Source organism: Elaeis guineensis, chromosome 6, assembly GCF_000442705.2.
Source record: "Elaeis guineensis isolate ETL-2024a chromosome 6, EG11, whole genome shotgun sequence".
NCBI classification, from domain to species: Eukaryota; Viridiplantae; Streptophyta; class Magnoliopsida; order Arecales; family Arecaceae; genus Elaeis; species Elaeis guineensis.
The window spans coordinates 18,537,888-18,556,830 of record NC_025998.2 but is presented as its reverse complement, the minus strand read 5'-3'; the positions used below and the strand labels follow the sequence as shown (position 1 = coordinate 18,556,830).

The 18,943-nt window shown below is 36.4% G+C and overlaps 1 protein-coding gene across 1 annotated transcript; it reads right to left on the bottom strand.

Moving 5' to 3' along the window:
• Positions 1 to 1,766: 1,766 nt before the first annotated feature.
• Positions 1,767 to 18,574, bottom strand: LOC105047024 (26S proteasome regulatory subunit S10B homolog B). The gene is made up of 10 exons (XM_073259304.1): positions 18,377 to 18,574; positions 13,367 to 13,486; positions 12,100 to 12,236; positions 11,778 to 11,939; positions 11,502 to 11,588; positions 11,344 to 11,428; positions 11,022 to 11,161; positions 3,239 to 3,430; positions 3,022 to 3,120; positions 1,767 to 2,151 (listed from the first exon to the last, which is right to left on the bottom strand). Exons 1-10 carry the CDS (start codon positions 18,474 to 18,476, stop codon positions 2,077 to 2,079), a joined length of 1,197 nt encoding a protein of 398 aa, XP_073115405.1. The 5' UTR covers positions 18,477 to 18,574; the 3' UTR covers positions 1,767 to 2,076.
• Between the last annotated feature and the right edge of the window lie 369 nt (positions 18,575 to 18,943).

The following is an 18,943-nucleotide window of genomic DNA, read 5'->3' as shown; positions in this document are numbered from 1 at the left end:
GTAGGGGTGAAGAGCACAGGATATCACCCATTTGTTCGGTGGCCCGATTACTGATCGAATCCTTAGCATCCCGATTCCAATCTATGGCAGTCATGATCTGAGGGTGTGGGGCCATTCTTGTTGCCCAAGAGCCCCCATGAGAGATTATTTGAGACGTACAAGCTGTGGTGAGGATCAGATTGAGGCAGTCTGGATTTGAAGAGTCACTGCCCATCCCAGAGTGAGACTCTTTTCTGAAAGGTTGTCTGGGACCGACTTCCATGCACACTTTACTCAGGAACAGAGGCATAAACTTGCAATGGCCTGTCCGATTTTATGGGCTAGAGGATGAGTTGACGGAGTATGCCCTCCTACGGTGCCTGAGAACGAGAAACATTTGGAGGAGGGTAGATGGTCAGTTGTAGGAGGCAAGCAATGATCTTTGGCTAGCCACTTCTTGATGTAATCCGTCGGAGTAGTGCTGAGAGATCTACTTATGCCTGAGGGGGCAGGATGGATATCTCGCCTACCAGATCTGACTCTCCAGAAACAGTCTGGTCTTTGATGCTGAGGTAGTTCCTACTCACTGCGTATTGGAGAGGACATTTTGCTTAGCTGATAAGTACAGGCATTTCAACACTACCAGCCCATGCCTTGATGCTTCCGATTTCTGGAGCCCTCATGCTACTCTCGCAGCGACCGAGAGAATATCTTCATTTCTTGAGGGCCCCTCCTTCGGGCATATCAAGGTAAACTTTGACGGTAGTGTGAGAGATGGCAAAAATGGTGCTGACTTTGTCATCTAAGGATCTGATACTAAATTGCTAGCGACAAGAAGATCACATCTCTTTGAGCCACTGGTCCCAGATGCTGAGCTCTATGCTGCTTGGGTTGGCATTATCTGTGCCTAAAAGAGCTGCAAGTGAAGATGATCGTTATTGAAGGAGACTCTACTACCATGATAGCTGGATTCGGAGCGACATGATGTACTCAGAGATGCATCCGCTCATTTAGATATTCAGACCTACCTTCGTATTTCACTACAGTCTCTATTCAACATATCTTCTACGAGACAAATAATACCACTGATTGAATTGTCTCTTATGTGCTGACACACCGATGACCAAGTCTGATGTTAGAATCAGACTTGCCCATTCCACTACAAGATATTTTATTTTTGAATCTTTTAAATATACTCATACTAAATTAGTGTGACTATTCATTTGTATCAAAAAAAAAAAAAAAACCCAAGACATTCTTCTATGCAGAATTGTTCCATTCCCTCTTTCAGTAAATTTCCACCTTTTTTATCCTTGATGTCTTTCGTCCCGCTCCCCTCTCTCCCAACTTTGGCCTCCCCCTTTCCCAACTTTTATTCTCTATTGTTTCTTTCGTTCTCTTAATGAAATTAAAAGAGAATGAAATCAGTCAGGCTCGCCTGATCTCTTCTAAAAATAACGGAAAAAAAAAAAAGACCACATACACCATCCAATTGTTGATATAGACAAGATCCACAACTAAGAATTAACATCCTATGGCACACCTGATAAGATTACATAGCATGAGACGTTGGACAATCCAAAGATGAGAACGGGATCAAACAGCACTTGTATTAAACCCGTATCAAAGTCTAATCTAGGTGATTCGCAGTTCTCTTTCTTGGAATACGTTGTGGGTGAACAAAACTGACTCCAGACCATGCAAAGGTCGCTGTCAGGATGTCATCGAGCAAGCAAGTTGCTTGGCTTTGGGGCTGAATTTCTAAACAGCAGGCACTGTAAAACCACTGCAGTTAACTGCATGATAGCATATATAGATTCTATTAATCGTGTTCAGAGCTTCACCATGTCAAGGATTCATGTTTAAAAAGGTCACTGGAAAATCAAATAATACTCATATGTGAACATAATGCAACATCAATACTATTTTGAGATAAATTTATGACTAATTTGGACCTCTAGCATAAATATCAGTTGATGAAGGAGAGATAAGTATGCTCCTGATGAAACACAACCATAGGCACAACAATAAACATGTTGCCACCATCAACATCACCACCATAGCAGACAGCATCACAAGATGGAACCCGAATTATTTCTAATCCTTCCCAAAATCAGCACTGTAGTGAGCGCTTGACTCCAGCTTCTTTGCCTCGTTCAATTTCCTAACAGCCTAATAACAGCAGTAAAAAGTAAACAAACATCAGGTCCCAAAATTACAGAAATAATCCAATCATCACAGCTCTTCACAAGTGTCAAAGGAGGGAAGCAATAAACAGAATGAAATATGAAACCAGTTTCCATGCAACCAATATAGAAAAGGAATTGCTTTCAATTATAACGAAACATGTTAATGTCTCACGGTCACACTATTAATACTAAATGTTTGGATGTCCGCCAAGGGAGGACTAATAATATATCGGACAAAAGTCAGGCTAGGATCGTTTCCTTGAAGCCCTGAACCACTGTACAGGACAAACCAAATTTAGATGGATATCCATAGGCCATATTAGGCCACAACTCATTGGAGTCACTATCCAGAATGACCATGAGTAACACCCGCTTGATGGTCCTAATATTAAAAATAACTGCAACGGATGGTCAAAAATGCAGCTGAAGTCCATGCTCATCAAGAACTTCAACATGAAATATTCAATCTTGCCAATAGCTGAATCAAGTAAAAAATTTACTAGCATAAGATGAGGACTTCAAGTGTGACCATATAGGGCATGGGTCAAGACAGTTACATAATGGATTTTGAGTGATCTTTTATGAGTATATCTGATAGTGAAAGTATTCCACCATAATGACAAAGCATTGAGAAAGCCATGAAGGTATAATAGCTTCAGGCTTGGCAAAATTAGGCAGGATTCTAGAGCAAGTATTACGCACGTTTTCAAGTGGATAAGGGGGGGAAACACTCATGCATAAAGATAGATGACACACCAAGCAAGAGGTTGGTTCTCACTTTAAGATAGACAATATGATCAGTACCCTTATAAATCACAGTGTTAAAATATAACATTTTTATAGATTAAGTTACCTTCATAAAATCTTCATGAATAACATAATCTCGTTCTGCACGGATTGCTGACATCCCAGCTTCTGTGCAGACATTCCGAAGATCAGCTCCATTGAAGCCCTGAAAAATAGGATTTTTTTTTTCACTCCTTTGGGGAAAAAAATGGACCGATGAAAAGGTAAAAATCAAAGCAATGGAAATGACAATGTTCATTAGCAACAATACATCATGAACTCACTTCAGCAAGTTTAACAACTGCCTCATAGTCTATCTCGCCATGTTTGGCTATACCAGCAGCATGAATTTTCAGAATTTCCATCCTTGACTGTTCATTTGGTAATGGGATTTCAATCTTCCTGTCTAATCGGCCTGGACGAAGAAGTGCTGGATCCAGAACATCTGGTCGATTTGTTGCCATTATCATCTTAACCTAATAACATGGAAAAAAGAATACTACTTAACAAGCATTATCATACATAATATCAATCACTTGATATAAGAAAAAATAAAGCAACTTTTTGTTTCACTTTTACATAACATGGTCAAGATTTACCCATCTTTGCATGATTTTCAGATACATCCAAACAGATATAGAAGATAAATTGATTTCCTCATTGGATATAGAAGAAATACAGGGTATAGAAGATTTCTGCACCTATCTACCATCTGAGACCCAGTCCAAAGCTAATGTTGAATCATATCAGAACAAAGCAATGAGACTAAAATGTTAAGACATCTAACTGAAAAAACTTGCCAGAAGAAAAATAGGTCCAAACAAAGGGTTTATCAGCCATACACATTGGAAGCCTAATAAAGCCAATCTTGACACCAACTCGCATAGTTGGTAATCCATAAGCAAATCTCATAAGCGAACCCACTGGTTGGTGATGACGGAGTCGATGTACACAAACACATCAAATGATTTTTTTTCCTCACTTAACAAGATTGATGACACAATGATGATGAACAATCTAGATACTGCTTAGGTGTTTAAAAAAAAAAAAAAAGGTTGATGTGAGGACTTGAAGCTTATGCCAGGTAGCTACTGCTTATGGAGGGATGCGCATGCATGAGGAATAGAAGAACCTAATTAGAGGATTCCACTTTAAAAGAGTAGGCTTTCATTTGGTTTCAAATCGAATAAAGTTGTTGTAACAAAACAAGGGAATTTCATTAAAGAAAAATTTGTTACTGATGGTTGGTCTAAATCATATTTTTACATATATTATTCAAGTAGTAGCACTTGTTATGGCGACATGATAGGTTAAACATGCAACATATTGTGAAAAGATTGATCACTATGAAATTAATCCCCATGTGTACCTGTAAGAAGCTTCAGAAAATGTAAAAAAGGTGTAAATCTTAGGAAATCAAAGAAACCTTTCAAGAATTAATAAGGCACTCAGTTTTTGGAGATATCCATGATGACATCCATGCGATGGATAGGTTCATTATTTGGGATAGGAAGAAGTACCCCATGACTTTGATAGACGAGAAAAATATGTAATAATTATGTGCTTAATTAAAACTAACAACACCCTACATAGGTTCACACCTAACAAAAAGGCAGTTAAAATGTGCTAACTATGGTGGACATATTTTCACAGGAGGATTCTCTTGAATATGTGAGAATCTCATGCTGATGTCCCGATCTATAATATACTAGCTTAGAACCTGGTACGATGCACGGCATGCAATTATTTCTTCAAATAATATTTTTATAAATTAAAAATCTAACATAATATAAAAGACATAATAGATGATACCAAATGTTCCAAATGAAAACATAAACTCAGAATGTTTAAATAACATGATACTAAGAAGTAACATAATCATTTCTATCTTTTGTTGATAGAGAAATCATTCCTTAAATCAATATTTTCAGCATCAGTTGTTTCGGAATGAGTGCAGAATGAGTGCAGTAGATTTACATAATGGAAGAAGAAAATTATAAGAAATTATTTAAAAAATTATTATTAACAATCATATCTATACAAACTATACCAAGAATAAGACAATGAAGTTATTCACTATGCTATAAAATTGAAAAGATAATTACAATAACAATCAATATAAAATAAGACAATACCTAAAAAAAGTTAACAACAAAAAAACAATAAAATTATTCATCATATCATAAAATAAAAAAAAGATAATACTATAAGTTTAGCAAATATCCTAAAAAAGAAAATGAGAATAAAGAAATAACAAAAAAATCATGAATATAAATCTAATTAATCATATATAGAGTTCGATGATGCTTAGTGGTGGAAGATCGGAAATTGGCAAGAGGAAAACTCATGACGGATATATATAGTTCGATACCATGCCTGGTCTTAGCACATTGCCCTTTGCCTTTTTTCCCATGTTCAATTGTTTCGCTGTCTCAACTATGTAGATATAATAAAGGTATAAAAGTGACCTGACTAATTGAGAATCTTCAAAATCTATTTCTATGAGTATTCTCATTATACAACTTCTGAATGTGCACATCTTTTCCAAGCATCACCACCTTTTCATTCATTTTATATTATTGGTACTGATAATTGATTTACCTCTTTGTTAATACAGTATTCACATCTTTTAAGTAAAACCTTTTTTATAATCATCATAAAATGCATGAGTTACTAACAAATACTAACAATGCTCAGTAGCTGGTAGAGCATTGCAAAGACAACTTGAGTAGTCAAATTGCATCATATATTCAAGAAATAGCAAGCTCAAAATTCAGATCACCAATACAGGATAACGCATAATTCACCCAGAAGGCTAGAACTGCCAAAATATCAAAATAGTCCAGCAAAGATAGCCTGTCAGATATGTAAATATGATCATATAGCACAGAACATCAAAACTCCAACAGCAGCGAGCAATAACTAATCTCCAGACACTCAGATTATCCATTATTTCTATTGGGAATAAATATTCAAACTTTTCAAGCATGCCAGTCAGAAATCTTTTCAAAGTTCTAGCATTTTATAGCTTACAAAGTTTATTATTGCAGAAAAGGAAGAAAGTTGATATCGTTAATACTAAACCTTCATCATTCAGTTTTGACTATAACCCAAATGACAGCAGCAGGTTCGATTATAAGAATCTATGATTGACTGGAAAGGATAACCAAACCTGAAACATACTGTAACATGAAAAACATATGTACCAATGACACTGACCAATTCAAAAAATAAAATTTTATTTTTGAAATTTATGCAATACTAAAACAAAGAATCATCTCTTTTCAAATTCGTAATCATGCAGAGATGATGTCATATTTGATCCAATTTTTGTAAATTATTTTTCATAAATAATTACATAATTTTGAACTTCTATAATTTCTAAACATTTTATATACAACAATCTAATTTTTAAACACATAAAAAAAAAATATATATATATATATATATATATATATAAACCCAGAGATAAGAGAAAACTTATCTGTTGATCAGATCCAAAATTCTATGATCCTCCAATCCGATCTATAGATCCGTTGTTCTTCCGGTGTTGAAGGCTCTAGCACATTAAATAAGTTTTATTCACCCTCAATTTCGGAGAAATTAAGATAAATAGAAAGACCTTTAATGTAACCCGAGCCCAGGTCAAGGTTTAGGTCTAGATTTGAATCAATTTCTAAATTGGATCTATGTGACTCGGGTTGACCTAGACCTAATTGAGTTTGGGTCCAATTTTTATCCAGATCGGCTTGATTGACCAGCCTTACTTGAAATTGGGTCAACTCAATTAGGTTAGGTCCCTCTCTCTCTCTCTCTCTCTCTCTCTCTCTCTCTCTTCTCTGTTTCCCCCAAAATCGAAACCCATGACCTCTCTTGGGTTGTCATAGGAGACGATCGGAGGATGGGGGTTCGGCGGTGAGGTAGCCCAAATAGCCGACGATAGTGGCACAGCAACGCTCAGGGGCGACAATCCAGCCGACGACAACAGAGAACCCGAGAGAAAGGAGAAGAAGATCCGCCTTATCCCATAGCGGTGAACACCGAGGGCCAGAAGGGAGAAGAGGAAGAACTTACCAAGGACAGCGGCAATGACAACGATAGCCGGCGGGGCGGTTCAACGAATCTCACACTTGAAGAGGTACGCTAGGGTTTAAGGAGGAGGGTTAGGATTTCTAGGGAGGCGAGGGCACTCGACACGGTGGCACAGTGACCGTCGGAGATGGGCAAGAAGGAAGAGGGATTTCGGTGAGGGTTTGATGGTTTTAATCGAGAGGTGGGAGGGGTTTATATAAAAGAGGATGGGAAGAGTTAGGAGAGGTTAATCCTCTTCGGATAAGGCCGGATTCCGCCGACGTATGCTATCAAAACTTCTCCCCCATCGCTGGAAACAAAGATGCCCTGTTTCAATCGAACTCGATCTTCGGGTCAAAGGACCAGTTCTCACATTGCTCTTCTTCGATAAACGTTGGAGAGAACCAAATGAAAACCCGCTCCAATCCTCCCACGATTTCACTCCATGCAGCAAAAAGCTTTTTATCCACATGTCAAACGAAGACACACCAACGTGAAAGCTCCATTTTAATATATATATATATATATATGATTTCCTATGCGCCCCAAATATAGGGTTGTTGAGAATGACTTTGTCATGTTAGGAAGTCCTAGTCCTGAATCTATTACCCAGGGCATGACACTACTTTGCAACAAGGTTTTAAATACTATGGGATGAGGCCATCCCAATTTTTCCATAGAATGGGACACCTCCCATCTCCCAACACCTGAGATGGTGGATCTCCTGTCCCATCCTGGTCAATTTCCCAACTCATCAAATCACAAAACTAGGGATGGCACACTTGTAATACCCTATGCTTTCGTTATTAAGAAAAACTAAAATTAATTATTTTTGTGCTTAGTTATTGTTTGGATTGGGCTTGGTTTGAATGTATCAATTCTCTTGACATTAGCAGTACTTTTCTAGTTAAGATATAATTAGTATTTATTATCTTGAATACCAAATTATATTAAAATGAAATCCTAGTAGCATTAAAATTATTAGATTTATTAAGAGTCCAAAATTTTATAAAAAACAGAGGCTTTAACATGAAATAGAGATGATAATCCTTAATCAGCTAGGAATGAGTGCTTATGTGCCATGTCATATATTTGATTCATAATCATATTATGATTAGTCAAATATGCTTATTTGAAGTATTTCGAATCCTAAAGTGCTCGGGTAGGTACAGGACTTGTAACTGAAGTTGTAGAGAACTCAAGACTCTTGAGTATTTCTCCTAAAGTCAGAGTTATTTCTTACCTTGACTTTGAGAGGACTATGGAGCCTATGCATTGGCTTATTACCTAGTACAACAAGGACATGCCCGTTGAGTATGACAATATATACATATAAAGCATTGCTTTTGTCTCACATCCTGAGAGCTAGGGTATGAGTGTCCATAGCATGGAGTTTGATAGTTGCAAGGGAGTCCTGGTCCTGAGTGCCTGCATGTGTCCATAGCATTGAGTTTGATAGTGGCGACGGAGTCCTGAGACTTTGCAAAAGTAAATGGTAAAAAGTTGAGACTTTCGTAGTTTCACTTTATATAATTTAATGACTAAATTTATTCTTTCTTTGTTATTATTAAATACATATCACCAACTTTCTGCATATAGTACTCAATTTTAAAGATTTCTGCATAATGTAATTTCCGAAAATTTATAAAATTTGTTTTAATTTTCTGAAAGCTGTGTTCTGATTTTAAAATCTACGAATATTAAACAGTCTGAATATTAAATTTCTGTATATTATATTTCAAGAACCTGATATATATAAAAAAAAAATCTGCAAAACAAATTTCCAGCAAAGATCTGTTTTGAATTTCTGCAATATAATTTTCTGATCATTGTATTTTAGTTTTTAAATCTGTATATTAGAATTATGTTATTAATTCTGTATGCGATATTTCTATAGCCTAATTTTTATAAAAGAAAAATCGGCACATTAGTATCTGTAAAATAAGTTACAGCAAACAGAATATCTTATTATTATGTTTTTATATATTTTATTTTACTAACTTAATTTCTCTGAAATGGAAATCCTGTACTTGTGTAGTAAATTATAGCAAACTAAATTTCTGATCATTAAATTTCCATATATTATAGTGACTTAAATTCTGCAAATAAAGAATTCTGCACAGTAATTTTGGTACCATAAATTTCAGCAAATTAAACTAATAAATAATGCATTGTTGTATATTATATTTCTCTGATTTGATTTCTACAAAAATAAAATTTCTGTTTGTTAGTCTTCTGCCAATAACATAATTCAGCTCTCAAAATAAATAAATTATTTTCCTGTAATTCAGAATACAAAACTATATGTTTAGACTTTGAATTGGTAGATCCTACAGTATATTATTTTGTAGAAATGAATATACAAAAGAATCAGTTTCTGGGTTTTCTTATTATTGGCTCATTCAAAATGGAGCTAGAAGGGTATCATCTGTGCTGTACCTGAGCTTAATTTTAGAGATGACTGCTCAGTCAAGAGAGAGATCCTTTTGTTGATAATCCTATTGATCTTTTTGGGGTAAATCCATCATTCATGTCTCTTTTTTATTGCAATCTCACCTGTCTTTGATCATTAAAATCTCCACTTAATCTCATAAAAGAAGGTAAGGGACAAAATTGAAGCTATTAAAATCACAAGGGCTGAAGTAATTTTGGTCCATGGATATAGAACAAGAAAAGGTCATAGATCATGTAGCCAATCCTGAGAAGAGTATCTTTGACAGTTAGATTTTGAGAATTCTTTTCCTCTCACCATAGGCCCACATTGAACATTTTTATACCGCCAACCTGTGAGAACCTGCGCCGCTGCACATCTAGTCCCACGTTGATTGTGACTTGGGAGGGGTGCATTGGGGGGTCAGCATGTTCTATTTAAGCTGTTAAGCCCACTATCATAGCTGTTGAACCAGCATCCAAAGAACTCTATATTTTTTGCAAGCTTTACTTCCCTATCCTACAGCTGCCCCTCGTACACAATGAACTATAATACTATTCATAAGCATTATATATCAAACACAAACACGTGCAGTAAAACACTCATAATGATCAAAAACATTCTGCACATAAATTCTAACAACAACGATGAAAGTACTGCTGCTAATGCAAATACCAATTTTCTTTTACTTTTTTAAGTACTAGTTCTAGCAATAAATGCTATGACTAAAGGAAAGAAGCAAATATTACACTATAATTGAGCATATAAAAGCTATCACATAAAAGGCATCTAAAGACTTGTCTAATCATGTCTGTGCAATGTGTTGTGGCCAATTCACACGAACTGTACCTAGAAATTACTTGGAAAAAGGTAAAAAAAAAAAAAGAAATCAACCATTCATCGTCACCAAAACCAGAACATAAGCATAACTTCTATAGTTCTATTACTTATGTTTGGCATCAATGCCATGCCTTCACATATATACTCAGAAATCATTAGACAAAAATAAGCAAAGTCAGTGTTTGATAAACATTTTCCTGTATTAAGGGGGTGTTTGATTCGTAACCGAAATCGAAATGGGAATGGGAATCGGAATGGCTTAGAATAGAATCGGAATGGCCAAATCCTCTGAAGCATTTGATTCGCGACCGGAATCGGAATCGGAATGAAAATTTGAATCCATAGAGAGAGTCGGGATTGAGTTCTATATAGATTGAGCCATTCCCATTCCATCATGGAATCGGAATTGAAATGGGACTCCTCCCAACCAAACGGTTGGAATGGAGTCACCCATTCCGATTCCGATTTCAGACCCCCACTCTCCCCAACCAAACACCCCCTAAGAATATAGGTGCTGAGGTAAGAAAAAGATCACATGTAGATAATATTGGATTAAGAAGAATTTAGCATACTATAAATTATATATCAGCTAAACCATATTTTAGCCTTCTCAATATTGCCATAAGTAACTACCTCATAAGCAATCACTATTTTTGGAAGACAACACTTTGATGCATACTCTTAGGAAGCAACCATTTAAACATGTTTAGGGAAAAGAAACTCACCTTCCCAAGCTGATCAAATCCATCCAGTTGGTTGAGCAGTTCCATTAATGTTCGCTGGATCTCACGATCGGCACTGGTCCCTTCACTAAATCGACGCCCACCAATGGCATCGATTTCATCCATGAAAATTATGCAAGGCTATAGAATAGAGGCCCAACCATTTACATGAGACAGGCCATTTTAGAGATAAAAGTAAAATTCAAGAACTAACAATAGTATATTGAGTGTATCAGATGCTTTTATAAAAAGGGATGCTGAGATAATGTCAATTTAACAAGAAAAGCCCAAGAAAAAAAAAATCCCAGGATCTCCGTGCCTTACTGATGATCACGGGCATAGCCAAACATTTCCCGGATTAATCTTGCACTTTCACCTATATATTTGTCGATTATGGCACTTGATACAACCTAGACAGATAAATATAAAAAAATAAAGATACATATAAAAGGGCTGGGTCAGGTTATTTTAGATAATACTAACCTTAAGAAAGTTCGCATCAATGTTACTAGCAATCGCTCTAGCAAGTAATGTCTTCCCTGTTCCAGGAGGGCCATAGAGAAGGACACCCTGCAATCAAAAAATCAATTCCCTACAAACTCATACGACACAATGAATTATACAGTTTCAATCTCAATTTCCTCAAAAGAGAGATTTTGCTGGAAAGAGTTCTCAGAATTCTTTATAGTAAGTATAAAAGGACGATTCTTACTCATCATAGAGTTATATATTAAGAACCCAAAAAGAGCTCATAGATACCTTTGGGGGTTTAATTCCTACTCTGAGGAAGAGCTCAGGATTCATGAGAGGCAGCTCAATGGATTCTCTGAGTTCCCTAATCTGGTCAGATAATCCACCAACAGCAGAGTAGCTAACATTGCCAGGATCTTCATGAAGCATGTTGTACACAACAGGATCAACCTGGAACCACAAGATAGAACATTGGCAATTATATTCTCAGTATTTGTTTTTACATAATTCAGGAAATTAAAAAAATAGAACAGAGCCAGTGAGAACACATTAAATATACATGTTAGATCAGTGCCCCTCCCTGCAACAATATACAATGACTATTTAGTACCTCTCGTGGTAGTGCTCGCATGATGGTGAGGGTTGTCATGTCAAGAACTACACGGGTTCCAGCTGTCAGCTTCTCTTTGTCCACCTTACTACGGCAGCCAACAACATACCTTGGGCCACTACTTGCTTTAACAATTACTGGAGTTAAAAAAAGCTATCTGTTAAATAGTTGGTACTTAATAATTCCAATCTCAAAGTAAAGGAATTTTAGACAGCAAGATAAAACCTTGACGGAAGCAAAACCATAAGGTGCAAGGGGTTAAAAAAAAAAAAGGACATGCAAGTGAAAATCACATGGTATGTTAAAGAATGGAACTTGGAGCTTCAGTATATAAAGCTACTTGACCACTACTACTTTTCCAACTGGACAAATATTTCTTAAAGTCTAACAACTGCTAAATTTTCATTTTAAACTTCCCTTAAGTCATCATAAGTTTGCCATCACAAATGACATAAAACGTCATACCTTAAACTTAAAGAGAACTAGGTATTGTTTTAATTAGTAGAATGTCCATCACCATCAAAATTTAACTATTGCAAATTTACAATGTGTAATCAGTGGCTGGAAACTGCATGTTTCCACAAATCCAAGGTATTAACTTTTCTGCAAACCACTGCATATGCCTTCTGTCAGAGGCTTCAAAGGCTGCTATTAATCAACTTACTAGGAACATTCAACCAAAGTGGTTTTTGGCATCAAGCACATGTGAAACTCGCACCCCGATTGCATTATTTGATCAAAGTGAGAGTCAATGTTATATCCATCAAATAAGTTAAATGCGAGAAATTTAATCTGTAAGGACACAATTATCACAACCTATATTAAGTGTTTTATCACCATAGAGTGATGTAATTTGCCTTGCTATCAGTAGTCATAACACTATGTGGAGTCAGACATAGTCCAAAATTTTCTGATAAATCAGAGCACTTTACTGCTGCTAAATGGACTAATAAAAGCGAGGTATCCTACGATCCATAGCAGTAGTTAAAACATTATCATTGGAATCACAATTATGCTGATTCTTAAGAAACAACAGGAACTAGATTTGATGATAGACATAAAAATATATCAATTTCAAACAGGTTCAAGGAACAGGACTGGATGTACAGCCATGAAACAGGTTTAACTCCATATATTAGCCCCCTTTATCCCAAGTCATAACTAAATCAAACATCAGTTAGCAAACGGCGAATGGTAAATGAATTCATAGAACAACCAAAACAGAGAGAAACATCTCCATAGTTACAATAGAGTGCAGTTCACTTACAGCGCTCATTGTCAAGTGGCCGAAGAACCTCTCCTATAATTTGCCCTACACTTTGAAGGGACTTCAGATCATCTTCAGTTTTGGCAAACTCCTTCTTTGAAGCCCTCAGGTTCTCCCTCACTGCATTTCCAGTTTCCACCACATCATTTACCGTCACAAAAATCAAGATAAAAAGAATTTATTAGTTATTTCAGACCATGAACCAGTCAGAAATAAAAACCAAGAAAAGCAAAATAGAACCGATTTAATATCAGCAACAATTAGTAAAAGTAGTGGGAAAAAAGAATTACACAAACTTGCACGATAAAGTTTTGATATAAAAAATCTGTTCTAGGAAGAAATGAGGACGTAAAACCACCAAATTTATTAATTATAATAAGAGATAAGAACGAGATTACATGGCAGTTAGTTACACATTTTAAACCTCCCGTGTAACTATCCATTTTCTTCCGAATACCAAGAGACCCCCGAGACCCGAAGAGCCTCCAAGTGACATCAAGGACTGCATTAGCAGAAGTGTTTATTATGGAAGACTGTAGCATTACGTCCGAATACAAAGAGACCCCCAAGACCTGAAGAGCCTCCATTTTCTTCCGAATACTAAGAGACCCCCAAGACCTGAAGAGCCTCCAAGTGACATCAAGGACTGCATTAGCAGAAGTGTTTATTGTGGCAGACTGTAGAATTACATTGAATATGTTTGTGTATATATTTATATCTATATCCACACACACACACACACACACACAAACATACATTTGTATTCTACAATATTGTATAAAAGAAATGTTAAAGATATCATTTATTTTTATTAAGGTCTGCAATATACATTTTTCTTATTTAAACTCCCAAATTAGCTTAAGAATAAATAGAAGATGACATTTCATGAAATTACTTTAGTACCTACATCATTTACTAACCTCTGAACCACCACAAAAAATGAAAAAAAAAAAGAAAGAAAGAAATGGTAGTATGTTACAAGTCATTTTTCAAAGAGTTGAACTCTCCACCAATCTCTAACTGAAGAACCTGATAAGTATCTTACCGTCTAATGGATATCCAAGCTGCAATATGTATCTAACATAGGTTCTCTGAGGTGGATGTGGTTGTCCGTGTAACATAGGTTGATAGAATATAAAGGAATTTATGAATTTCTAAAACACAACCAAATGCAAAAAACTTCTAAATTAACGACTGTTGCTTCTAAAACCACAAAATACAATGATTTTTAGATACATCAAAACACACTCCAAGGCACAGACTGAAAATACGCTTAGTTGCAAGTGAGAGATTTGCTCAAATATAGTTCAAGTTGTGGAACTTAGCGTAATTTGTGATTCATTAGGGTTAACAATTACTCATCCTCAATGGTTGCTTGAGGTAGTGCCAGATTTGGATGTCTTATGGAATTAGCTAGATTTATACAAGTGTAGAAAAACACATTATACATCAGCAGCATTCTCACCCAATAGGGTCCTGTAACTTTAGGGATCAATGCAAAAGATGGTGAATATGGATAAAGAGAGGTTCTTGTCATATTTTTCTTTGATGCTTTCATAGTCAAAGTGGACCTCTCACCATCTATCCATCTGCATTTCAAGGAGAAATGCTCAACTAGGAAATAAGAAAGCAAATAATTCAGAAATCATTCTATCTTTCTTAAATGTTAGGTTTTAACACAAGCATGGTGACAGACCCACTATGACAGGGAAGCTCCAAACAGTGCTTGCAATCTCGCACATCAACCAAATATTATGCACGTATCAACATGTTATTAGATGTGGCATAGACCTATATGTACTCATGGTTTGCCAAACCAGATGATACCCCTGTGTCGATATGGGTCAATACAACCCAAGATATGGGGTCAAGCTTATACAGTTGAGATTTCTGACTTTGGTATCAATTAGGAATTAAAACATATTCCTATATTTTTTTATCCCATGTATTTCTTTCTCAAATTTTTTAATACTAAAGACCAAGGAATAAAGGACTAGTACCAATATCCACATTGATACCTTACTAGCATGATATGGATTGATATAATGCAGTGATGTATTGGTATACAATATGCCTCTTGGTGTCAGAACAGCAAAACAGCAGTGAAACAATGTGTCTAGGGCCGTGCCAGTACCAATTAGTAAATGATACGATCGGATATCACCAGTACAGACCAACATGACATTGATACTTATATCCCTGCTAAAAGCATATATTATCATAAACATATAGTACATTTTTCAGGAGTTTTTCCTCCAATTTATCATATGACATTTGAGAGCTCTTCAGTCCACTTTTTATTTATTTTTATCAAATTCACTCACTCTTTGATGCATGTTATCAAAATCCTTTTTCCTTTCTTTTCTTGTCTGTATTGTTATTCTGCATATCCGGCACATGTGCTGCATTGGTGAGACTCAAATCTTTATCAAATCATCCTTCAATGAAATGATTTTTTGATAATAAACTTAAGTGCTCAGATTACTAGGATATGTCTTTCTTTTCCACTTTATAGAATATAGATTTTTTCTTTTTACATATAATGATCCTTTTTAATATGGTAAGCAACTCATCAAATTTCACTATTAAATTGTAGCATATGATAAAGGAATCTTCATAAAAGTGGTAATGCGACAATTTGACAACAGAAAAAACACACAAAGAAGTTTGACAAAACAACTTTAACTAGACAGTTCCTTCCCACTAATAAAAATGTTAGTTTCTAGCCAAAGCAATGAGACCTTATTTATGTAACATGGGTCCCATCATATCTTGTAGTGTGACCCAATAATAGTGAAAGCCACATATATCAGGTAAGCATTAAGATAACCATGAAATCAACTATCCAACATATCAGCCTTCCTCATATGGATCCCAATAAGAGAACCTAAACTGAAATTAATTTTAAAGTTCAGCACTGACACAAAGCATATAAAAATGTAGCATACTTTGTCAAAATCATCCTCGATTGTTCACAATCATCCTCCTAAGCATTGGCAACATAATGCAACTGTGAGATAGGAAACAAATTCTAATGATTTATGTCATCTACTCTATTCCAAAAAGTTTCATTAGACACTTTGATAGCAATGAGAAACATAAAGAGAGACCCTTTTTCTATTCCCTTTATCCCTTACTATTGTAATACATCCTTGAAGATATTTGCAACTAATAGCTGTCATGCAATTCGCAACGTAACTCTTAACTGTGATATCCTTCACAAAGTGCATCCCAATGAAAGAGACTGCCACTAGGTCTGGGGAGGGTTAGATGTAGGCTATTTCTGTAATTTCAACCTGTGACATCCAGTTCACAATGGAGCAACCATGTTGTTGCGCTAAGGCCCACCCTCAAATGTCATATTCTTCATCACATAAAATGTAAGGTCACATTGCCATAGCTTTTGTTTTATTGACCAACTTTAAAGGAATACCTAGGTATACCTCACCTAGGCAACCATCCATTATTCATTCACAGCCATCAAGAAGTTGACATTAATGAAGGCCCTTAAAACTCTTTAGGTTACTTGAAATTGAAAAATCCACCTTCAGCTTCAGCATTTCAATCAACACACAAGAACTAATACTACAACTGTCATTGGGCAAATTGATGGGTTAATTATCTCAATCACTAAGGAAACTTGATTGACAGAATGATTTTGCTTTGTAGTTCTGCAAAACTCTGCATGAATCATCTCTGCCCCTTTTTGTGCAACAAGAAAGAAAAGCAAGAACAAATGATGGACAGAAGAGAAAAGAGACCACATCTTCTGCTTGACTTCACATCTAGGATGACAGACAATATGTATATAACATAGAACTGCTAAAGTTCCATATTATTTTCTGTAAATATGGTCTATAATTCACAATGAATTTTTATAAAGACTTAATTGAGTCCTATAAAATTAATATAAAACACCAGCCAGCAATATAATAAAGTTGTATGGATAAGTCACTATAAAAATAATATGATCAACGTTTCTATTCATGTGGAATCCTATACATGAAAAGGGAATACTCCTACAAAAGTTCCAATCATTTTGGTGAACTATTTGCTTTTAGAAAAAGCACTAAATCTTCTTAACGGAATCATAGCACCATCAGAAAGTATATAAAGAAAAATGGCATTTCTATCAAAAATTTAAAACAAAAAGGAAGGATGCTTTAGTCCCTACCCTATCCATTCCACCCTTTACACCACCGTCCACATCATGTCCCTTGCTCTAATTTAATCCATCAATCCTCACTTAAGTCTTTCCATTAGAATTCTCCTATGCAAAAACATTCACCTCTTATCTCTAATTATGTTGCTGATATCATTCAAAATCAAGATTATCTTCCCATTACTTTCTTTTTACTAATAAATCTTCTTTAATCACATTCTTTAAATACATATGCTTCCATTTTTGATGGCACATATGCTTTCCTTCCATCATCATCCACTGCAATTTTTACAGAGTTGCTATTGGGCATAGCATTTCTTTGATATTCCTAGACCAAAGAAATTGAAAACCTATAAACTTTGGTGACAATTGGGTCTTTCGAAATAGCAGACCAAGTGGATCTGTATTTTCCGTTCACAAACACATCAAACTAATGCCCGACAACAACCACTCTATCTGTATCAAAAAACCAGGCAAGAACCCTGCGTCCATACTTCCCCAACCTTTTTAGTCGCTAACCAAACAGCCTTACTCCTACAAATTCCAGACATCCATCTGCACCTCTCATGCATAATTTTTCTTCATACTTTGCCTTTCAATAAAACCTACAACAAATCCAAACCCCAATCCCATCCCAAACAAGATTCCCCCATCTCGACTTCCAATCCCTTCGCAATTAAAGAAGCGGAGAAAGAAAACAACATATGAAAACAACCACCAAACCCTAAATTAGAGTCTAAATCCCATACCCATTTCTCGGGACCAAAACCCAGTTCATAACTTCGACGGAAAGGGAAAGAAAGAAAGAAGAGTGCGTTGGATTCAAGAAAGGGAGGGAGAGGAGGCACCAGTGCGAAGCCTGGAATCGAGCTCCTTGTGCTGGAGGAGCTTCTTCCGGTAGTCATTGACGGCGCTCCGGCGTCGGGCGGCGTCGTCACCCTCGCTCATCTTCTTCGATCAGATTCCGACGTCACGTCCGTCGGGTTCTAGGTTTCGGCCTGGAAGGAGACGCCGATCGCTACTACTTCTAACTGCCTGCGAAGTGGATCCGGTGTGCTTTTATGGCCTGCTCAACGGCCGTATCGTCGCACCCTTGGGTTAAGCCATTAGTCGGCCCATTACCTCGGTGAAATAAACTAAGGCCGTTATAACTGGGCCTGGAATGTTACTTTCGGGCCTAATGCTGAATTAGTGTCATTTAGCTTTATTTTTTCTGGCGAAATTCTTATTGCACCGTTCGTGGTGCCGAACGAACTGCACCGCATGCGGTGATTGGTGCGGAAACAATCCAACCACACCCCCCACCCCTCGGTGACCAATCACCGCACGCGATCCTGAATTTCTGAATCGCGAGCGGTGCACAAAGTATCGCTCTTTCTCTGGGCGTTGAGCCATATCAAACCTGATAGAGGCCC